A 24616-nucleotide genomic window follows, 5' to 3' on the forward strand; every position below is an offset into this window, starting at 1 on the left:
AGTATCTCTGTAGTCATGTCATCAATTCAAGACGGTATTTATCCTGATTGGCCATAAGATTGATATAAATCTACAACTGGCCTGGCTGGCAGAGACCTGCGCTGCCTCTGAGGAGCACAATTCTCCAATTGGTCCTAAAATAAAGTGTTAAAGGTATGAAGAATCAATTTGATCAGTCACAAATCAATGAATGTATATATAGTAACTGCGAATTAACATTAGGCCTATATGATCTTGAAGTGTGTGAACTACTCATTATGGCATAAGTCATATAGGCCTAGTATGTGTTAATGCTGAGCAATTTATGACACACCCTGCATTAATTCATGCAGGATCAGCATGAGTCATGAATTAATCTTAGCCTACAAGTTATATGAATAGGCTACGGTTTAGTGCATGCGTTTATGATGCACACTGACTGACAATTGTTTTTGGGAGATGGAATCAATTAATTAATTACAGCAGCGTGGTTGATAAGCACACATAATTAAAGCTATCATGACCATTACAATGATATGAAGTGAAACAAAATGGAAATTCAGGCTGTCAGGCTATGACAACGACCAATGGAGCAGCAAAGCCAACAGGCTAATGAAATGTTGGCGAAACATTTTTGAGCGTTGCCTAACCGCTCCAATGAATGGCCGCGTGTGTATGTCTGTATGTCTGTCTGTTTAGAGTACAGCCTCAACAGCTACAATACCGCCAGTGGTGTTGTTGAGCAGCCCGCATTGCTCGGTTCACATGGGCGTGATTTGTTTTTTGCGCTTGACTTTTTTTCCCCTTAATTTTCATCCATTATGAAGCCTAATCGTATTATATAAGGTGACACGTTTTTGTTGCTGTTTTTTTTGTTATTATTTATTTATTTTATTCTCAGGATCCACATTCACCACTGTGTAGGCTAATACCTTTGTGTGTGTGTGTGTGTGTGTGTGTGTGTGTGTGTGTGTGTGTGCGTGTGTGCGTGTGTGCGTGTGTGTGTGTGTGTGCGTGCGTGCGTGCAGTATAGGTATGCTTGTTGACACAGACCTCAAGCACCCCCCCCCCCCCTCTGTGCAAGAGAACCCATGCTGACGTCACGGACAAGGTCTGTACTTAATTAAACCCATATTGAGAAAGTCTATAAATCCTTCCCCCGGTCCGTTTCCCTTCCCTTCACCCAGTTGTGTGTTGGACATTGGTTGAAGAGCACTCATCTAAAAGGACATAAGTCAAACTTTAACCGCAGCAACCATAACAGAAACCTTTTCTGTGGAGAAAAGCACACAGCACTATGGCCGAACTGAAGGTAATCATTACAATCAGTATGTTTTCTTTGTTTGCATCCTTCAATCAGCATAGCCTTTTTCTGTAGCCTGCTCATTTATGAAATATGCAGAATAGCCTTGGCTGCACAGTGAATGAAGAATGATAATGTAAAAGTAGCCTATGTACAGCCTGTGCGTCGTAGCATGTTAAAAGTTTATCAACTCTCTACGAGTTGAAGTTGTTATTGTAGCCACAATAATTGCCACATGTTGTCCACCGCATATCGGTGGATAATCATCATTTGACACTGACAGTGGCATGTCGGCTTGCTGAGGGGCGTTCCCTACAGACCAATCACAGTGCAGTATTCAGCAGCTGCCCAGATGTGGTCGGCTGCCTTGAAAAGTTTGTAGCCTACACTCCCTTGGAATGCGTGCATTGGACTTTGTGTTCTAATGATGATATATATATTTTTTGTCAAATAGCCTACCAAAAAATCAATATTAAATGGAACAGACAGGAGAGGATTATGTGTATAGCCTACCCTATTTGATCTTTTTTCAACGCATGTTTGGTAGGCTATAGTACAACAGGACAGCACACAGTCTGTGCTTTTTGCAGAGCAGGAATGACTCAGCAACATTTATTTGGTTTGTTTGTACATGGGCCACTTTGTTGGTGTTCAGTTATAAAGAGAGGGGATGGCTACATATCAGTGCAAGTCCACTGACTGACAATTTTGGATAACAGCGTAATAACTGAGATAACTTAACTGAGAATCCAGTTGCACCAAAAGTGTTTTGGCAGAAATATTATATAAACAATGACATTTGCTAAAATGCAATGGAATCAGCTCATTCCCAGGGCGAGGTTCTCTGCAAAATCATCCCAAATATTGAATGGCTAAAGGGGGAACTACACAAAACTAGAACTGATGTGAACATGATTCTATCATTCTAATTTGAATTAACAGGACAATAATTAAACCTTAATTTGATAACCAACATTAATAATCCATTTTCTGCACAGGTTGCACATTATTCATCACTTATTCTTAAAGGTACCTACATCAAAATCTTCTCTGTATTTCAGTATATGAGTGGTTTTGGGAACGAGTGCTCATCTGAAGATCCTCGCTGTCCAGGTTCACTCCCTGAAGGACAGGTAACTCTGTCTGTCTGTCTGTCTGTCTGTCTGTCTGTCTGTCTGTCTGTCTGTCTGTCTGTCTGTCTGTCTGTCTGTCTGTCTGTCTGTCTGTCTGTCTGTCTGTCTGTCTGTCTGTCTGTCTGTCTGTCTGTCTGTCTGTCTGTCTGTCTGTCTGTCTGTCTGTCTCTCACTCTCTCACTCTCTCACTCTCTCACTCTCTCACTTTCTCACTCTCTCACCCTCTCTCTCTCTCTCTCTCTCTCTCTCTCTCTCTCTCTCTCTCTCTCTCTCTCTCTCTCTCTCTCTTTCTCTATTCCCCCATTATCTGTTTCTCTCTCCGCCAGTGGTGGAAAAATAACTAGGTACTTTTACTCAAGTACTGTACCTTTTTTACTTTACTCGATTCCTGAACCTGACGACCTCATCATTCCCCATATGTCCTGTCATTCTACAACGTACTATCCAAATCAAGGCAACAAATATCCAATCTACAAACCCACAGCGTGTAGATCAGCTATTTTTAATGTTTAGTAAATTTTAATACAGGACTTTTACTTGTATTTGTACATTGTGGTATTAACACTTTTACTTAAATTAAGTAAAACATTTGAGTAACACTGCTTTCCGTTCGTCTCTTTCACGTACCCATGAGTGCATGTACACATTAGCAAATTCACAACGCTCAATTGGTTTGTTAATTTGTGTCATCTTTCATGCCCTTCATTTCATCACCAGTGAATTACATTAAACACTAATTGATTAACAAAACAGACACATAGAAGAGAGCTGTGACAGAGAAAGTGGACTGTTTCTACATAGTAGTACTATAGTAATTATACTATATTGTGATGTTAAACCACGTACAAAGGTCATACAGTAACAACTTCAGCCCTATATACATTTCGGCTTTATTTTAAAATAGCCAAAATACTCACAATGCGTTGCGTGCGATGTGACACATCGTGAGCTTGTAGATCAGCTATAGTATTTTCAAAAGATGTTTATACATTTGAAAACATGAAATGGCACATTCTGCACAATGAGTAATTTTACTTTACTTGAGTAATCTTTTCACCACTGACTGTGTCCCCGCATGCAGAACAATCCTCAGGTTTGTCCCTATGGCCTCTACGCTGAGCAGCTCTCTGGCTCCGCCTTCACCTGCCCACGGCCAGCCAATAAGAGGAGGTAATGTGAACCATACCGTACCACCTTTATTTATATAGCACATTTAAGTTTGGTACCAAAGTTGTACCAAAGTGCAAGACAGAGAACCATCTCTATACAGTGTATATTATGTATATGTTCAGAGTTCAGTTAGTCATTTTAATTCATGTTTTACATGACGTTCATCTCATATGTGTTCTTTCATATTTGTGTTTTTTTTTTTTTTTTCCCAGCTGGTTCTATCGCATCCTGCCCTCTGCCAAACACAAGCCTTTCACCTCAGTGCCCTGCGGAGACTTAACAGAGAACTGGAATGATGTGGAACCTGATCCTAATCAGGTACTTGGATGGATGGACATTGGGACAGAAACCTATGCATATAAGTTGATATTGCATCATGTGTCATTGTGTACCGTGGTAGGTCTACTATGTAAGTGGTGGATAAGCACATGCACACATCACACCTTGTTGTTCGTACAGTTTGCACTCAGGACCTACCACGTGCAATGTCTATTAGATATCTAATATCTGCCATAATATTTCATAATTTACTATCTATCTGTGCAATGCCATTGTTATATATATTTCTAACTGGTCTGATGATGATACATACTGTACTTCGACTCTTGTCTCAAGCCTGACCTAGCAATGCAGAAACCTTTTTGTGAACATACTTGGCCAATTACATCGATTCTGTCTGGTACCATTCTGCCACCACAACAAGGTTCTGTCCTCGTTGAATAACGTGATTATGTCATTCCTGTTATATAGATGCGCTGGCTGCCATTCACCATTCCTAAATCCTCTGAGAAGAAAGTGGACTTTGTGTCTGTAAGTGTCGCAGTTACAGCAGTAGTTATAAATAGTGCAGTTACAAATGTGTTGATTTAGACTCTTTGTCTGCATGTCTCAGGGACTTCGGACTGTCTGTGGTGCTGGGGACAGCAAATCACGCAATGGCATTGGCATCCATGTGTACACTTGCAACACTTCCATGGTTGACAGGTCTGTGCTCGATACATGTGTGCATGTGTGTGTGCCTATGTGTTTTTGGCTGTGGGACCCTGTTTTTTTTTACATTATGTTCCCTGATTATCACAATTTTTTGTCTTTATAGGTGTTTCAATAACTCCGATGGAGACTTCCTAATTGGTCAGTCCAACAATGAGGATTTGTTTCCTCTACCAAAACTTATAAACTTATATTTTCTGATGATAGTATTTCTCAAAGCCTCTCTCTCTCTCTGTCTCTTTCTCTCCCCCCCATCCAGTACCCCAGAAAGGTGAGATCCTCATTACCACCGAGTTTGGGAAGATGCTGGTTGAGCCCAACGAGATCTGTGTCATCCAGGTGATTTGTTTGCCACTGCCTGTGTGAAAAGAAATGTAATGTTGTAGCCTGAGCTATGGATAAGCCGCTGCGCAATCTTCTGTACCAACCTATTATATAGCTTGATATTGATACACGAGAACAGGAGGCCTCATCTCATCTGTACCTACTTCTAAAAATGTGTTTTAGCAAGGGATGCGGTTCAGTGTCAATGTGTTTGGAGAGACCAGAGGCTACATACTGGAGGTGTACGGGGCCCATTTTGAACTCCCAGACCTGGGACCCATAGGTATGTGTGTTTATGTAAAGCAGTGGTTTTCAACCAGTGCTCTTCAGGTTGAATTTGAAGGTAGGGAGACTGTTCCAGTGATGGGAGGCTCTAACAGAGAGTTTTACCAAACACACTACATCTGGTTGGCACTTTGCAGTCTCCTCTGGTAGTTGCCCTGGTTGTTCTGTCCCTTCGATCTATGAACTGTTTCAGTTGTGGAGGTGCAAGTCCATTCAAGATCTTGAAAATGAGACAAGCATCTGCAAAATGTTGAAATCTGTCAAAATTAAATATGTTGTACTTTTGAACTACAGTATATGGCAATGGTGGTAACGGTTGGGCTTTTGGTCAAGTGTTTTTAATGTCTGTTCTTTTCTATGGGGTTTAAAGTTGTCTGATTTGTCTGTGACCAGTTTGTGAAACAGTATGTTATGTGTAGCAAAAATCATAGCATGCATGAAGAGTTTAGCTGCTGTTGTTAGATATGGACTTATGTGTCTGAAATTAGATACATTGAATTTGATTTTATTGGCTACATTTTTAACACGTTTTTTAAATGTCAAGTTTGAGTCCAAGATATTTAATGTGGTTTATGTGTGTAATCTTTGCAGGAGCCAATGGCCTGGCTAATCCACGGGACTTCCAGTGTCCAGTTGCATGGTATGAAGATCGTGAAGTGCCCACAGGTTACACCATCATCAACAAGTACCAGGGAAAACTCTTTGCCTGCCAACAGGTAGTTTGCTTTTCACTTTCTTTATGGGTGTTTGAACATGTGAATGTAAAAAAACCCTGCACTCTCTGTTGATACATCTTGAATATGAATCACTTGGTCTGTACTTGGTCCACTCCTTTTTTACGCTCTACACAAAATCTTTTCTTTTTGAGATTGTAGATCTGCTATTTTTCACCTTCAGGGTCACACACACGCTGTTTTTTTTGTTTCGTTTTTTTCAATTATTGTTTTTACAGCTGAAGTCCTTGTCATGTCTATCAGTCCCTCGTGGTAAACACATTACTGACTACTTTCTTAACATGCTGAGGAAGGCTTGACGCCAAAACGTTAATTCAAAAAAAGAAATCTCCCTCGCTCACTCCCTCTCTCTCTCGTTGGCTATTCCTCTCCTAGTTGGTGCTGCTATCTATCATGGATTGGCAATCCGTGAAATGAAAACACGTCTTCCTCCTATTGAGGGATGTGTGTAACCACATCTATTTTAGGGCAAACATTCAGCAAAAATAGCAGATCTACAAGCTCGCAACGTAACGCAACGCAATTGTGACCTTGTAGAATGTAGATCGTCCATTTCCCAGAGGAGATTTGGTGAGGGGACCAAGGGGGACACTGGTAAACTAAATATACTGAACACTATACTGCATATTGGTACAAGGTATTTTGAATGGTTCAAAATACCTTTGCGCCGTATTGTGAACCAAAGTGAACGGTTCTTATTATAGGCTATGCACTTATTGTTTTTTGTTGCCATTTTGTATTTTCCTTATCTATATATATCTATTATATGGCATGCTAATTGGATGTATTGAGATGACATGTACTGTAACCTTTAACCCATTCTGACCGGGCACCCATTTTGGTGTCAGCATCATGTTATGCTTTAGCTATTTAAAAATAGCAGATCTACAAGCTCATATCGCGCCACCGAGTGGCGCGATACGAGCTTGTAGGTCTGCTATTTTTGAAAAATTGAAGAACGACTGACATTTTTTTTAATCTGATCTCAGGTCAGAATGGGTTCGTCAGACCAGTGTGTGTCCGGCGGAAACCTCGTATGAATCTGATCTCAGGTCAGAATGGGTTAAAAGGCTGGGCTTAATGTACACTGTAGGCCTACCTGCATTTAGCAATATCTTAGTCCTTTCATGTAGTTAATTTGTAGTACCGCTCACACCCATTTTTCTTAGTTGGAGTCAGAGTTCAGCTCATTGTGTTTCAACACAGTGTTTCAACACATCCCACAGTCATGTCATTTGTGGGCCATTATCATAAAGACCACAGCAATACTAGCAGGGGAGCTGTGTTCGTCCACGTGCACATATTAGCCTAACAGTTGCGGTTGATGATTTAACGTGAAATCGTTAGCCGCTTTTCATTCAGCATGCTTCCGCCTCGATTCCCTCATATGGCTTAATCACTCATGATTAGTTAACGCATCTCTGAGTTACAGACAGCGTACCTGCATAGCTTTGCATAGTCAAGTAAAAACCTTGCCCGAATTAAACATTAATCTCTGCATGTTTCACTCAGAGAATGATTTCCCCCTGAAACGTCCTGTCGTGCGCGTAATTGACTCGCCTCATAATATATAACAGGGACGGGGGTCTGTGTGTGTGTGTGTGTGTGTGTGTGTGTGTGTGTGTGTGTGTGTGTGTGTGTGTGTGTGTGTGTGTGTGTGTGTGTGTGTGTGTGTGTGTGTGTGACTGTGTGTGAGTGTGTGTGTGTGTGTGTGTGTGTGTGGGGGGGGGGGTGGCAAGGTCATTGTATACTGCAGGCAAAGACAACATCAACACAAGGGTAGAGACTGAGGTCTGTGGAGGTGTGAGGATGAGTTTGGCAGCTGCACCTGACCCTCTTCACCTGGAGTTCCACAGAGCCTGGAAACAACTTGAAAGAACGTTTTTTTAGGGGCCGGGGGGGATAGGGGGTCTGATCAGAGGGGGAGGAAGCTGCTACTGTCACATCCTGCTGTTTGCCTCCCCCACAGTGCAGTGAAATTGCTCAAATTATTTGCTTGACTGGACCAATATGGTTGTGTTTTGTATGCAGGCGCGTCAACTCCGGGGGTGCGTGGTAGCTTTAGCGCCCACTGGCAAAATAATTATTAATAAGCCAATATGCACCCACTGAAATGAAGACTGAATATCGCCTCCCCCTAGTCACGTAGTCACACACCTTTAGGGGGGTGGGGGGCACTTGAGCCAAGAGGTGTTGGGCGAACAGGTATTCATGCTAATAAGGTGGCTTTTGTTCTGCTGCCAGGTGAGGGAGGGCAGAATCCATTTGTACCCCATTGGCCGGTGCGATAGGTCGGCCGGTCCGTGGATAGGTCGGCCGGTCGTTTGATATGTCGGCCGGTCCGTGGATAGGTCGGCCGGTCGTTTGATATGTCGGCCGGTCCGTGGATAGGTCGGCCGGTCGTTTGATATGTCGGCCGGTCCGTGGATAGGTCGGCCGGTCGTTTGATATGTCGGCCGGTCCGTGGATAGGTCGGCCGGTCCGTGGATAGGTCGGCCGGTCGTTTGATATGTCGGCCGGTCCGTGGATAGGTCGGCCGGTCCGTGGATAGGTCGGCCGGCCGGTCGTTTTCTTTTTTTTTTTTTTTTTGTACCGAAATGGTAACTCTGTCATTTCTCTACCGTTTTGGACGGGGGTGGGCTCATTTGAATCGTGTCGCCCCCCTGGGGGCGTCTTTGGGGGTCTCAAGGTTTGGGGACCCCCAGGAACCCCCAAATGGTAACTCTGTCATTCCTCTACCGTTTTGGACGGGGGTGGGCTCATTTGAATCGTGTCGCCCCCCTGGGGGCGTCTTTGGGGGTCTCAAGGTTCGGGGACCCCCAGGGACCCCCAAATGGTAACTCTGTCATTCCTCTACCGTTTTGGACGGGGGTGGGCTCATTTGAATCGTGTCGCCCCCTGGGGGCGTCTTTGGGGGTCTCAAGGTTCGGGGACCCCCAGGGACCCCCAAATGGTAACTCTGTCATTCCTCTACCGTTTTGGACGGGGGTGGGCTCATTTGAATCGTGTCGCCCCCCTGGGGGCGTCTTTGGGGGTCTCAAGGTTCGGGGACCCCCAGGGACCCCCAAATGGTAACTCTGTCATTCCTCTACCGTTTTGGACGGGGGTGGGCTCATTTGAATCGTGTCGCCCCCTGGGGGCGTCTTTGGGGGTCTCAAGGTTCGGGGACCCCCAGGGACCCCCAAATGGTAACTCTGTCATTCCTCTACCGTTTTGGACGGGGGTGGGCTCATTTGAATCGTGTTGCCCCCTGGGGGCGTCTTTGGGGGTCTCAAGGTTCGGGGACCCCCAGGGACCCCCAAATGGTAACTCTGTCATTCCTCTACCGTTTTGGACGGGGGTGGGCTCATTTGAATCGTGTCGCCCCCCTGGGGGCGTCTTTGGGGGTCTCAAGGTTCGGGGACCCCCAAGGAGTGTATTCACTCAGAGTGTATCAGAGTGTATTCAAGACATGAAACTTATCAATACCTGGGGCATAAATTTAATGTTGCAGGCGACTGGGAAGAGCAAGTCAGAGAACTGTATGATGACTACTCTGTCAGACTGGACTTGATCGACTCCTCCCCCCCTCCCTATCCGAATGAAATTGCAGGCAATCAGAGAATTGGCATTCGACAACAACATCTATTCTCGAATATCCATTTGCCACAGAACACCCTTACAGAACTGAATAACAAGGCAGTGCGCTTGGTGAGGGGCTGGTTCTGTCTCAATACTCACTCCACCCGTGCCATACTGTTTCAGCCCATCAGAGATGGTGGTCTGGGTGTACCGAATATTGAATGGGTTTACACCGCCACCAGAACCAGTCACCTTATAAATATGCTCAACAGCGACGACCCCACGGTCAGGGAAATGGCTCGTGAGTCATTCATTCAACACATGCAGCGACGTAAAGTACCACCCGCGCTGGAGAATGAGACGCAGTTCCTTGGATTCAAGACTAAGGCGAGTAAATTGGACATTAAAGCCGCTGGATTCGGTGTGCGGTCCGACTGGATGGATCTTAATGATCTATGCCAGCGATCAGGATTACAGTTAAAGTGGGTGGCGCCTGATACAACAACTGCTGCGCTCAACAACAGCATCATCATAGATCCGCGTGTCTGTGCATGTGTGACCTACGAGCAGGACGGTGCGCACCATGAACTGTCAATCAAATCCGCGACCGCAAGAGCCACCATTCTAGGAATGAAGCGATCAGAAAGTGCACAACACTGGACCAGTCTGAGGCTGCAGGGAAAACTGGCTCTTCTTCCCTTTGCAAACCACTCATTATCACACTCTATACTGTGAAATAACACCATAGGTCATGAGGACATTCTCATTTTCACTATTAAAGCCTGTTTACAGGTGTTGCCGACCAAGTTCAACTTGGCAACCTGGTACCCATCAGCACACGACCCACACTGCACCCTACATCCAGTACCACATGACAAAGAAACAGTTGCACACATCTTAAATGGTTGCAGCCACATTGCCAGACATGACCGTCTGGTGGACCTGGTCTCAGACAAGATCAGAGGAGTACAGGACAGGACAGGACAATGTATAAACACAGCACTGTAAAAATAGACTGGTTTGATCACAATGTCGCATGTCAATTCACTACAAAATATTCCAAATACCCCAGATATTGTGTTCATCAATGAAATTAGAAAAACTGTCACTATATTTGAAATAGGCTGCCCATTTGATTTGTATATGGACACTTGTTTTACATCCAAACTTATGAAATATCAGCTTCTGGTGGAACGTATTATGGCCTTGGGATATAACTGTCAACTTATTGTCCTTGTATTTGGAAGTCTGGGCCAACAAATGCAAAAAAGCTGGCTAAATACTGTTCTGTCTCAGCTACTATGGGCAGTCTGTCTGTCTGGAGAAGGCGTTGTTTCATTTATCCCTAGGTGGCTTAAAAAACCCAAAACAAACATCCTGTCTAGTAGTGTCTAGACAGTAAGTAAGTAATAGTATGTCAACAATGTGCTATATATATATTTTTTCCCTCTGTGTGTTAAGCATGTGCAGCAGCTATATCTGGTTGGACCATATAATGTATAACCTAATTCTGATCAGTGTTTGGGTCTATTGTATTACGCCTCTTGTGCAGATCCAAATAAAATAATTAAAATGTGTGTGTGTTTGTGTGTGTGTGTGTGTGTGTGTGTGTGTGTGTGTGTGTGTGTGCGTGTGTGTGTGTGTGTGTGTGTGTGTGTCTGTGTGTGTGTGTGTGTGTGTGTGTGTGTGTGTGTGTGTGTGTGCCGTAGTCTGAAACTTATAGCACGTGATGTAGACAGCACTAGATATATACTAGAGTACTAGATATATACTAGAATATGTTTGTGTTTTGTATGTGTGTGTGCAAGTATTTCCTCTCTCCCCCATCTCTCCATTTATTTTAAATTGAGTGTTATTAGATTTAGAGTTCTTACAACTGCAATGTCCAAACATTACCTGCCTTGGGGTCCACAAAGCCGGTCAATGTATGACAAGTTCATAACATTGCGTATGTGTGTTGTGCATGCTTTTTTTAAAGGTAGGCTATATTACTGGCTGCATATAATGGGTGTGTGATTGCTGATTGTACTCATGGGGATATGCTACAGAAGTGTGTGTGTGTGTGTGTGTGTGTGTGTGTGTAAGCTTTTATTACACTTGTGATCACAAGTGTATATTAGTTGTGAAGAGTGTGTGTGCTTGTGTGGGTGGGTCACATTGAAGGTAGCTGAAGTTGTAATGAATTATATTGATTTTGTGCTGCCATTGAATGTCTCTTTGAAAGTGCCATAACAATCGAGATGAAGAAATATCTCCGTCACGGCGTCACCCACTGTGGTTGCTGCTCACTCTCACCCTCAACCCCGCTCCGATGTGTGCGTCATAAATAATGCCCAAAGTTTGTGAAAGTTTGATTTGATTGTCTCGAAAAATGTTGGGTATGAAAGATTCCAAATAATGAAAGCAAGCGCACCCTATTTCAAAATACAGTCCTTCATCAATCATTATCATTAGTATTCTCTCTCATGAAGTGCTTATTCTGAGAATTTGAGATTACAAAGACATTGTTCATCGTTTCTTTGCCCCCTCACGCGCTGAACAACTCAATTTGTGTCCTTTTGTGTTTGCTGCTTGCACATTTGTGATTTGTGTTGATTTGTTTGTATAGGATTTCTCTCCCTTCAATGTGGTGGCCTGGCATGGAAACTACACACCATACAAGTACAACCTGGATAACTTCATGGTCATCAACTGTGTGGCCTTTGACCATGCGGTGAGTCACTGTATTCAGAAATATAACATTCCCTGTCCGGTGGAAACCGTGTTACATAACTTTTCAGGAAACGTAGAAAAAGAACCTGTTCTGATGGATCCACCGTTGTAGTAATTATGTACAGTAGTTACAAGGTTATGTTATAATACTTTTCATTGGTTAACCACTATTCATTTGTTAAGCCATATACCAGGGTCCCCTGGGCACTATACAAAATACTATTTTTTCTCTACACCAAATATCTTTGCCAAAGATATAGCCAGTCTATGAGCTCACACAGGCTAGTGTTCAAGTGGTTAAATATTTATAGGCCAGTCAATCTAAGATTTGGCCTACAAAATAAATTGCAATAGTACGTTTTCTATGATCCTTAGGGTCATCCAAATAACATATTAAAATAGATAATTATATAAATTGTGGGTCCTGGTCAATTCAGGGGTTGAAAGTTGGGTACCATTAACATCCTATAAGGCAAACATTTCTATAAAAACGACCATAGGTCAGCACATTTCGGGCAAGTGGCTATGGCCTAATTTAGCCCAAGGAGTGTTTTTCGTGCAAAACGAATGACTGGAATGGACTCAGAATCATGAATAACCCCTAGTTTGACACATCACATGCTACCCAACTTTCAACCCCTGTATTTCCATGATCCACAATTTATATAATAATCTATTTTTAATATGATATATGTATGACCCTAAGGATCATAAAATACCTTGAATTATTACTATTGCAATTTCTTTTGGATCATGCCCCCTTTTAGCTTAGATTGACTGGCCTATTATAGAACAAATTGATTTAACCACTTTCAACCTGACGTCCATATTTTTGGCATATCAATAGGCAGAAATAAATAAAAACAAAACATGAAACAACAGCATGAAACAATGAAGAATGATTGTTGAATTAGATATTTCTTTCTTTGTTAACAATACAACATAAAAAAGATACAAGGTTTCAGTGGTGATTCACAGACTTATATAATAATAATAATAACTAGAAAAAGTGCCCTTCTGGGCACAGGTCTCCACCAGGTTATCCACAGATCCGTGCAGTTAGAGGTAAAAACACTTTTTGGCCAGTTATAGCGCCACCTTGAGGTTGAGTTGAAATTGTTCATGTGGCATTTTGTCCTCGGCCTAGTGGGAATGTGGGTGCACAATTTCACGGAAATCACGCGATGTGTTCATGATTTGCAGCATTTTGTTTGAAACTGAGCACTCCTGTGAACTTTGGAAGCCAATCTTAACCAATCAGGATGGAGTCTGAGAAATCTGAAAGACCGGTTTCGTTGAATGGCTCTAGAGAGACTGTGTACAAATTTGCGTGATGTTTGGACAAAATCTGTAGGTGTACTGTGCAAAAACTTGTTTTGCACAAAGCGGCCTCCTGGTGGCGCTATAACAGGCCGTTCTGGAAAGTTTGGGGCAGAGGTTCATCGTTGGCATCCAGGGAGTGTGTGTGCAAAATTTGGCATCGACCGGGTTAACGGTGGCCGAGATTAGCTGGTCACGGACGGACACACACACACACACACGGACGGACGGACGGACGGACGGAGTGCAAAACATACTCTCTCCCCATGCCTTCGGCCTGGTGGAGACAATAAACTTTATTTATAAAGCCCTTTTCAAAACAGAGTTACAAAGTGTTTTCCTATGGCATATAAAAAGGCAATACTTCACTTAAGAGGCACTTAAATAAAACAATAGCAATAAAACATTACAGCATTACACAGAAGAAAGAAATAAACAATAAAAATAAAACAATACCACATAGTGAAGACAATACAATAAATCTAGGGGAAAGCCTGTGTTTTTAACAGTGATTTAAAAAGAGCCACTGAGGTTGCGTCCCTCAGGTTCTGGGGTAGGGCATTTCACAAGTATGGTGTCCTGGCTGCAAACGCCCGGTCACCCATGGTGACTAGTTTAGTTTTCATGGGAATCAGGAGACCCCTACCCACCGATCTGAGGGTACGCGGGGGGTTGTACGGCTTTAGCATGGCCGAGATGTAGGAAGGGGCCAGACCTCGCACAGCTTTAAAAGTTGTCAATACAATTATAAAATGTACTGGCAACCAATGAAGGGAGGCCAGTACAGGGGTGATGTGTTCATGCCTTCTCGTGTTTGTCAGCAGTCTCGACTCAATACACAGGAATATCCTACACATCAGGAATAAAATAAACTGGACACATCAGGTTTGTTATGATGTATGACCTCCGAGACATTGGATTCTGTCTTAACCTGCTGTTCTAATAAAGTATTGGCACTCTGGCTATTGGCGTGTGCGGCCACTTTCTTGTTGTTTCAAGATTCCCTCTTCCAAGTTCTCTCCCGTGGGCCGCACGGGAGAGAAGCACCGCTAAAAAGGACTTTGGCGTGCGTTAGCATCCTTGTGCACAGTGACCTCAGAGACAAAACATTTATCTGCATAAGCACCATGACATCATGTCATGGTTATCAAACCATGGCATGATTGTCCACTCCAGTGTCCACTACATATCAGAGGGACTTTCTGTATGCAATATGATATGAGATGCATGCCTGTTCCTGCTCATTCTGTTATCTTTGTCTGCTAGGGATGTCATAGATAGATCCACTGTTCTTACTGTATATATTTCTCTGTGTGTGTAATATAAACTTCAGAAGATATGTGTAATAATCCGCTGTGTTGGCATATGTTCTCCATGCCTGTGACTTGATGAATCCTCACCCACCACCCCTTGGTTTAGATGGAGACTTCTAGACTATAGATGGTCACCCAAATCACAAATTTCTTCTGAATTAACTTAAAATGTGAAGTGATGACAGAATTCTAATATAGGCTAAACCACCCACATTGACCTGTGATTCACCTGCAGGACCCGTCTATCTTCACCGTGCTGACAGCCAAGTCCACTCGTCCAGGTGTGGCCATCGCTGACTTTGTCATCTTCCCGCCTCGCTGGGGTGTGACGAACAACACCTTCCGTCCACCATACTATCACCGTAAGACCACAATGTCTTGCATGCATTCACATGCACACATGTGATTAATTGCAAAATACATTTAACATTGGCCCATACACTATATATATACACATCCCTAATCCATGTAGCTTGTAACCAAAAGACTAAGGTTTAGACCTGGTCTAGTGTGTAGAGTTGTCATACCTCCCCCTGTTGTTGCTTTAGGGAACTGCATGAGTGAATTCATGGGTCTGATCAAGGGCCACTACGAGGCCAAAGAAGAGGGCTTCCAGCCCGGAGGAGGCAGTCTCCACAGCATCATGACCCCGCACGGCCCCGACGGGGAATGTTTCGAGAAGAACAGCACCGCCGACCTCCAACCAGAGAGAGTGGCGGAGGGAACCATGGTAACGACATATTTCATGAGAAAAGTAGTAGGGGTGCAGTTACTCAAACAAATCTAGTAAATCGACTATAGAGGGTATGCGCATGCATAAAGTGAATTTAATGTTGTTTAAAGACATTTAATGCAATCATATAGGACTTTTCTGTGTGGATGTATGGGCTGTCAAGGCCAGAAAGTAGTTTTTGTCACTCAGTAGGCATTCCCGCATAACTTCCGGTTATGTCACACGCATACCCTCTATTAGGAAAACAATATGAGATTTCCAAAACTAGTGAAAATAGCACATCACAAGCTCACAATGCATCAGCTATTTTAATTAGTAAGTGGTTAACTAATCATTTGTTTATAAAAGCCATTTGAATGTTATTGTTGATTGTATAATATACAAAAAAAAAAGCAGTAATTCAGGTGCAGTACAAACAATATATACTATAACATCTGCACACAGCTAAATATGCTCCCAAAGTTTATTGCAAGCTCAGTCCACCTTTTCCATCCCGTCTGGATCTGATAACTTTGTCGTACAAATACCTTTGTGGTTAAAGATCAGTTGTTTTGTCTTTATATGACTGATACGTTTGTACATTGCAATCCACAAAAGCTTGTTTTGACAAAATCCTACATGTTCCCCATTTCCTTCCCCAGGCCTTCATGTTTGAGTCCTCGTTCAGTATGGCCGTGACCAAATGGGGTCTAGAAACCTGCCACAGACTGGACAAGAAATACTACCAGTGCTGGGAGACACTTCGCAGTCACTTTAACCCCAACAAAAAGTAAATGGAAATTCAAGATGTCCTATATGCATCATGCATATAGTTGACACATACAGTATAGGATTTACAATATATAGACTCATACATGCGTTATGCTAAGACTTTCTTATTAACCTCATCAACTTTGTGTCCTTTGATTTATTGTGTTTCATTCGGTGAAAGGAGAAAAATAAACTGTAGTGTTTTAACAAGTCCAATAAAGTCCAATAAAGCCACTCTTAGTTTTTAACAACATAATGTTTTATTAATTTAACAGTAATTACACGTTGACATTCTTAGAATATAATAGTCTTCTACAGAGATTAGAGCTCAGTATGCCAGCTTGAATTTGCGCTCGAGGGTCCCGGCTTTGATCTGCTCTTCTCTGTTATCCTGTAGAGTAGACATTGGAGCAGAAAGGGGGAGGGGGGGTCAGTTCTGTTGCTGTGGCAACAAACTCATATCACCGAACTCTCTTCACCTTCCAGACATTTCCCCCACTGCATGTTTTATGAATGTGCATTTTATGATTCGCTCGCTGCCTATTTTCTCAAAGAGCCTAGCAGTATGACAATTGCAACTGGGTCTTGCTGACATTATTGGGTGATTATTTAGATGGAAACCTCTGAATAGAGGCAAGTGGTGCCTTCACTTCACTTCTAACATGAATAGAATAGTAGAATGATAAAGAACGGGGTGTACCATACTGTAACAGTACATGTACCAGTGAGTGTTTAGTATTTCATTAAAAAAAAAAAAAGATTGTTCCATTGGCTTGATTGAGAACTATTCTAAAATGCAATGTAAACATTCACATAGAGGTAACGCGACGTGTAACATTCAGTACCTTCTGTGTATTTGCACAACAATGTTCTTGTTTGTGCAGGCAGTCGCAGGGATTACTTTCTTGTAGAATATTTTTTGTTATTAAAACTGTTTTAACTAGGGATGTTGAAAAAAGTTGAAAATCGACTCGATTATCGACTCATGCCTCCCGCGACTCAAAACGTATGAGTCGAAAAATCGTTCTTATTTGTATTATTATTTTTTCAGTCAGTCAGTGCCGCTCGTTGCATGCAAGTTTACTTTGAGCGCTGTGGACCCCATCGTCCAAGGGTGTGTGCGTGTGTGTGTGGTGGGGGGTGGTATCTTAGCAACACTGAATGATCTGTCCCATTGGTCGTGTGCTCGTATCATGAGCCAATGGCTGCAGCTCTGAGCTTCCCAGACCCATGACCCAGCTCATCTACACATGCCGTAAAGTGAGCTGACAGCCACAGGTCTGCTCTGTTCTGAGCGGTGAGCGCTCTTCTCTTCCCGTGAAGAAAGCAGGATAGAGTTGTCAAATAAATCCCGCCGTCATTTATACTGTATTTATTATCCGACCCGACATTAAAATACGGAACAACGTGCGTCTCGTATCAGTTCATTACTCGTGACAGGCTGCAGACACTTGAGAGTTGGGACTAGCAGCTAGCCGATAGCGCCGCTGCTCCTTCAGTTTCGTTGTTTACAAAATAAAGTTTATTTTTTATTATTGGGATTTGATCATTGTGCAAATTCTAAACATATGGATGCAGCTGCAGAAGTTGTGTTGATTAAAGGAATGCATAGTTGCGTTCTCCTCAACTGCTGCGCAGCAACAACAACAACAAAAAAAATAATGAAGAAAAAAAAGGGAAAAAGTCGTTCGACACGTCGATTTTTGGCCTCGATTCGTCGATTGGCCAAATATGAGTCGTTTGGCATCCCTAGTTTTAACTGGGATATGTAGGCCTATATGATTTCCATGTTGCCATATAAGAGTTTTATGAAAGCAATAAGCCAAGTGCCTCCTAAACCACTGCTTCTTGCATCTTATTGCTTTAATAGTATCTGTACTGTATACTGTACCACACAGCTACGTAAAATGTCACTAATGATGATAGTCTTTAAGGGTGCAATGCAACAGTATGTTAAAAGTTAAAATGTGAGTTAAAATGTTAGTAACAAAAAGGTATAGGAGCGCACACCAATAGTGGAGAGGTGCTGACCACAGGAGACAAACTTGATAGTGATACCCTGTGATACCCTGAAGGCATTTTGTTGCCGAAACGTGACTACGAGCTGTGCGACCTCTCCTTCACATTTAAAAAAATGTCAGCTTTAGAAGAATATATATTCAAAGATTTGCACAAACCTTCACGATGTTTGAATAGCCAAAGTATAATATAATGCTTTTAAGCTCGGCTCTAAAACGACACTGATGCTTTCCTGGTCTTAAAGGACCACTTCACCACTTTTCAACCTATCTTCATATAATAGGTCCTCACTAATAATCATCAAAAAATGGCGCAATTCTTTTCTACTCGGTCTGTTTCTCATAGGAGGGCTGTGGGCAGTTCAGAAACCGTCTTCCAGTGACATCATCGATGTGGAATACAAGCTAATAAAAATGGCAGGCTTTCTAGTCCTGAAAAGTTGCACTGCGAAAATGGAAGCCATCGTTCTCACGATAATGAAAATCGAAACATTTTTGTAAAGAAATCTTGTTTAAAAAATAATCTGCCTAATGATGATGTCACTGGAAGACGGTTTCTAAACTGCCCACAGCCCTCCTATGAGACACAGACTGAGTAGAAAAAAATTGTGCCATTTTATCATGATTATTAGTGAGGACCTATTATATGAAGATACGTTGAAAAGTGGTGAAGTGGTCCTTTAATGGGTTAATGAGAAGTTCCCAGCACTGAATGAGCCCTGAGGTATCAAGCAAACATAATGCAGGGCATCTGGTCTCATACCCTGTCGGTCTTGAAGGTGTAGTAGAGAACAAAGAGAGGGACAACGCCAAAGAGCGCACCCAGCAGAGACGTCTTGTTCGTGGGCCTGAAGTGCGGGTAGGGGTTGGTCCGTGCATACACCCAACGGGTCAGGGCAGGGTCTTCCTGCACAAGACAAAAAGCAAATTGACAAATGAACCAGGTGTCGACACACACGAGAGATGCAGCTCAACATACTTCCGTGTGTACATAGTAGATTGATATAAACAATACATTACATATATGCATTCATTTCTATGGGTGAGTAATAGGAATGGGTAATGTAATTAGGGATGTTTTGCTCCCAATCTGCCGATACCAATTTTCAACAATTCTGATATTTATATTTTTTGGCTCCCGATCCGATTCCGATCATTTGAAAATGACGTAATCTACCCTGATCGGTCCCTAGCAAAAGAAAATACGTTCAGATGGTGGTCCACGTCTAAATAGTAAATACATCATTTGGGGATCTGAGAACCACTCACTCAGTATATTCAATTCAACAGACCCTTTTTAACAGCAGACATTTTGACAGGTGAATGGAGCTCAATGATAACGTGTTTGTGTATCATGTGGGTGTCAGTGTTTAAATGTATTATGTATTGGCATATTTTAAAACGACAACAATGTAAAGCAACAATAACATAAGTGGACTGTGCAGTCACTAAACGGCCCTGAGTACCACCTGTTTTGCATTTGCACATAATGAAGGAGGCAGCAGCGCGACCCGTTAAAAAAAACGAGTGCTTCCAAACTCCAACACTTGAGAACACACCTGCAGAGAATTTCTTGACAGAAAGTAGCTCATAACATTTCTATGATGGATTTTTATGAAACAAAAGCTTGGCAGATTGAAAGAGGATAATTAAAGCTTGGCCTAGTAGCTGCAATGTTGGTGAGTTTTAACGTTGTTTAATACAAGCAGATCACAAAAGCAAATTGGATGAGTGGGGAGTCAATGGAGGGTATTGCAACTCTAGATTCATCCCATTATACAAAAATCAGCACGAATGAAAGCGTAGAGTAGACCCACAGTAGAGCACACAAAACACAATTAATGTGATGATTACCATCAGCTGTGTTTACAGTCAATATTTGTCTGCTGTGAACGTGGACTTGTCTGCGAGGGACTGTATTTTAATCTTCTGAATTCCGGGTTCAGCTAATGAGGTGAACAAAACTAATTTCGTACCTGAACCCTGCCTAACAATTTCAGATACAACGAACGGAACTGACACGTTTTTATTAATCAGACCCAGTGTGTGTCCAGTGGAAACCTCGTATGAATCTGATCTCAGGTCAGAATGGGAAGGATTACATTGCTCTGCTCATGAAGGGGGGGGGGGGGCTCTGACATTGCTAGCCAGCCAGCATGCTAACGTATAGCTATACTTACAATCAGCTCTTTTCTGTGCGGGTTGTTGAGCTGCAGCTGGTACTGACGCTTCAGGCCGGCCCGCAGGCCAGCTCGCTCCTCTTCTGCGCGTCGCACGTGCGGCGACAAGTTAAAATACTCGTTCGGGTCCAATGTTTTTGGCCGAGTGGCCAAGGGCGCCTCTCGGTAGTCCGCCATGTTTGTTTGGGTATGTGATGATGAATCTGACCGACCGACGCGAGCAGCACGATAATCTCGCGTTGAAGTCCTGACTTCATCTCGGGGGAGGGGGGGGGGGGGGGTGTCTGGCGTCTGGTATCCATAGCAACGTCGAGTTTCTTAACAGCTTCCAGCTTCTTAACTTCTTAATCTCTTCGTTGTAAATTCGTTCTTACACTTCCACGGTAATTCCTTCACTCACACAATTATTATTAAATTGTTTTTATTGATTTTTCAACACACACACCAACATACATATATATATATATACATATATATCACTAGACCTACAATACATTAAGAAAAATAAGTAAATAAAAAAGACTGAAGTACAGGACCAAAACAGACAATAAAATAAGGTAAACTTCACTCACACAATGACCACAGCATCCAATCAGGACACTGATGATGACTTTCAGTACGAGGAGGTGGCTGTAGATGATGACTGGAGTTTAACTGATGGGGGAGAAGAGGATTTGGAGGCGACGGTGAGAGCTATCAGGGGGGACCGGGGAGACGGCGCCCCTATTGCTGTCCCCCCAAAACTCCAGACAACGAGGGCCGGAGAACAGCCCTTGGATGACTTTGTGCGTAGCTTTCTTCTCAAAATGGGTATGACGCAAACGCTCGACTGCTTTCAAAGGGAATGGCACGAGATGGCGCAGAAGGGCTTACTGAAGCCAGAACAGGTGTGTACACTAACTATATTTATTTACTTAGGCTACGTCACCCAGGTACTGTCACGGTACCTTTCAATACTTTATATGAGGCTAAAACTCTACTACATCTCAGAATCAAATGATTGTACATTTTCCTCTACTATATTTGACAGTTTTAGTAACACGTTATGTAGATTTAGATGATTATGAATCAAATGATGTCCACGATGCATGTGAGTAGTCCAATGACATGATACAATTTATATATATTTTTTAATTAGCTAAGCGTTTTCCATGTTAAAATACAAGACATACATGACCACAAACCAAACAGAGGAAATAAAATATGACATACAATTCTTAAATGGCTATTCTGCCTAATGAGTAGGCTCTTGTCTTGTGGTGGTATTGCTGCTTTTCTGAGTGCTTGCTCTTCCACCCCTGCAGGTTGGTTTGGTGCCAGACGTGTACACACAAACCCAGCGTCTGGACGAGGAGCTAAGGAACACACAGATGGAGAGGAATGAGTACAGACTGGTGTCCTCGGCGGCAGCGGAGACACTGGTGAAGCTCCAGAAAGAGAGAGATTTCCACCGCATGCACCACGAGCGAGTTGTCCAGGAAAAGGGCAGGCTGATCGAAGACCTCAGAAGACTAAAGGTCCACTGTTCCAAATATGAACCCGCCGTAACGCAGATGAATGAAAAATACCAGGCGGCTTTGAGGCAGAAGATGTTGCTCAGTTTGGAAAGGGACAAGGCGCTGGCGCAAGTGAACAGCCTCCAAGCTGCTCTGCACAGTATTGTCTCTCCTTCCCTACCATCTACTCTGAGCACAGGGGGGAAAGAAGCACAAAGTGCCAAATCTAATAGGAGAGCTAGGTGTCTAACGGAAGTCCCATCCAAAGACCCAGCCAAGACCTCTAACGTCTACAAACACTCCAAGGATTCTGAGTTCCCTCTAAACTTTAAAGCCAACAATCCACAAAAGCACGAGTCCATAGATGAAAGTGTTCCTTCCAAGACCAAGGCAGATGGCTTCCACCTTACCAATACACTCAAGGTCATTCAATTTAGCTTTGGGACGATTACTACATACTGAAAAATTTATAATCATTGATGATACTCATTATTATTTATTATCCTTCTCCCTGGTGCAAATTTGGCCATAAATCAGAATTATGTTGCGTTCACGCGAGGTATATGCAAAGATCACAGCATATTTGTTGCGTTGTTACTTGTCGCTTTGTAAAATCTGTTGCTCACACGGTTGTTGACGTTATCAAGCGTGCATCCATAGTGACGTGTGTCGGAGGCGCAGCTACAGTTGTAGCTTTGTAGTTTTGCATCTGGAAGTTGAACCCAGCTCAGCTTCAATTTGTAGCTTTGTATCTTTTGCAGCAGCTACAAACGTCGGATTTGCTTCGTAGCTTCACGTTGCTGGCGTCCATTGACAATGAATGGTAAACTGAGGGTGGGGGTCGCAAGACATGGCCAAAGCATTTCAAAAACGTTGAGAACCCCTGATATCTATATCAGTTGGTGTGTAAACTGTAACATGTCTAGATGGGTAGCAGCTTTCAGCTGTTGGCCCGAATCCCTGAGTTATTAATATGATCATTATGTCGCTCAATTCTGTATGCCTTACTATGCAGGCACACAGTCAGTCAGTCAGCTGCCTCGCGGCACATCCCACAAAACCTATACTGGCTTCCTCTAGTGATGACCAGCTATGGAGGGTTTGGGGTCTTCCAGAAGGAGATCTGTTAGCTACGGGGGAGGGCCACACCGATTGGCTGTCTGGAATCAGCTTCCACCCGGATGAGACCAAACTGGGCACCACAGGAGGTGACGGGGGCCTCCGTATCTGGGACCTCTCCCTGGGTGTTCTGGTCCTCACTCTAGAGGGCCACATTGGAGCCACCTGGGGCTGCTCCTTCCACTCCTGTGGCAACTTTGTGGCATCCTGTTCAAGGGATTGCACCATCAAGGTTTGCTGTTATAATTGAAAGTGCATGCAAATCCTTTCAATATCATTGCTGTCCAGCAGAAACTCACTGTATTTCAAATTTGTTTTGTTTTGTAAAATAATACCTTCATTGAAAAAGAGTTCACACGTCGCACTGAGACTTGACTTGTACTATTTGTAATAGTAATAATAATACCTATTAGGTGTAGCATGCAAGCAGTTTTATGTATGTATATCCTCTTGCTCTCTGTGTGTATATATCTGCAGGTGTGGGACCTTCAGAGTGAGCGTTGTCGAGCCACGCTGCGTGGACACACCGCCTCCGTCAACAGTGTGGAGTTCCTGTCGTTCTCCAACACCCTGCTGAGCTCCTCAGCTGACAAAACCCTCGCCATGTGGGATGCTAGGACTGCCACTTGTTCTCAGACGGTCTGCGGACACACCAGCTCCTGTAATCATGCCACTTTCAACCCGTCGGGCCAGACCATGGCCTCCTGTGATTCCTGTGGCATTGTCATGCTGTGGGACGTCAGGAATCTGGTGGCCCCAGCTGTCATCGTAGAGACAGGACCTCAACCCAGCAACCAAGTGGCCTTTAGTCCTGTGGGGCAGATGCTGGCTGTTGCTGGGGGAGACGGATTATTGAGAGTGGTTGACCTGTCCACAAACAAGGTAGCCTGCACTCTGAGCCACGAGGATGCAGTGCAGAGTGTCGTCTTTGACCACAAGGGGGAGCATTTGCTCTCAGGAGCGTCTGATGGGCAGATTTATGTGTGGTCTTGATAGAGAAGAATGTTGTCTGGATTGATTGATCCTCATCAGGCAGTTAGACTTTACTTACAACCCCCATCCCAAAAGAGTATTATATGAAACTGTTACTTGTTATTGCTTCCAAAATAAATGTTTTTTAACTTTGCCTAAATAAAAAGACGTGGAAGTTTCTATTGTAATTTGAATTTATTTCCCCCCCCCTCCCCACAGATCTAGCAGTGTAAAATGTTAACCACATGAGGGTGATATTTGAGGGATACATGAGTAGAACTGTCAGAAAACAATAATGACTCAGTCATAGTTGTCAGGTGCACAAAATGATCTCTAACTATACAATGCATAGGCTTTTGTTTGGTCAAATGTAAAAAAAAAAAAAATCAATCAATTGAACAGAATAAATGTGAATATTAAATTATGAAAATCACAATGTTGTGCACTATCTATCTTTAGCCTAATTATGCAGATGTTTAACAATAATAACACTTGAGATCATAAAATGTAACTTGTAAGGGTCC

General features: G+C 43.0%; 3 protein-coding genes across 3 annotated transcripts; 2 read left to right on the top strand and 1 right to left on the bottom strand.

Annotated features, from left to right (window-relative positions):
- Nucleotides 1–1153: 1153 nt before the first annotated feature.
- hgd (homogentisate 1,2-dioxygenase) lies at nucleotides 1154–16338 on the top strand. The gene is made up of 14 exons (XM_083778086.1): nucleotides 1154–1291; nucleotides 2344–2415; nucleotides 3497–3585; nucleotides 3798–3903; nucleotides 4336–4395; nucleotides 4478–4569; nucleotides 4682–4716; nucleotides 4835–4914; nucleotides 5083–5182; nucleotides 5776–5900; nucleotides 12088–12192; nucleotides 15060–15186; nucleotides 15373–15554; nucleotides 16199–16338. Exons 1-14 carry the CDS (start codon nucleotides 1277–1279, stop codon nucleotides 16328–16330), a joined length of 1320 nt encoding a protein of 439 aa, XP_083634212.1. The 5' UTR covers nucleotides 1154–1276; the 3' UTR covers nucleotides 16331–16338.
- A 172-nt stretch (nucleotides 16339–16510) lies between these two features.
- ndufb4 (NADH:ubiquinone oxidoreductase subunit B4) lies at nucleotides 16511–20693 on the bottom strand. Its single transcript, XM_083778087.1, has 3 exons — nucleotides 20506–20693; nucleotides 19089–19232; nucleotides 16511–16698 (listed from the first exon to the last, which is right to left on the bottom strand). Exons 1-3 carry the CDS (start codon nucleotides 20680–20682, stop codon nucleotides 16636–16638), a joined length of 384 nt encoding a protein of 127 aa, XP_083634213.1. The 5' UTR covers nucleotides 20683–20693; the 3' UTR covers nucleotides 16511–16635.
- A 387-nt stretch (nucleotides 20694–21080) lies between these two features.
- Nucleotides 21081–24113, top strand: spag16 (sperm associated antigen 16; the record flags this gene model as incomplete). The annotated part of the gene is made up of 4 exons (XM_083777793.1): nucleotides 21081–21392; nucleotides 21810–22424; nucleotides 23017–23352; nucleotides 23598–24113. 4 exons carry the CDS (start codon nucleotides 21081–21083, stop codon nucleotides 24111–24113), a joined length of 1779 nt encoding a protein of 592 aa, XP_083633919.1.
- Nucleotides 24114–24616: the final 503 nt, after the last annotated feature.

The sequence above is a fragment of the Protomyctophum parallelum genome (genome assembly GCF_964188405.1).
Source record: "Protomyctophum parallelum genome assembly, chromosome: 12".
Taxonomy (NCBI): domain Eukaryota; kingdom Metazoa; phylum Chordata; class Actinopteri; order Myctophiformes; family Myctophidae; genus Protomyctophum; species Protomyctophum parallelum.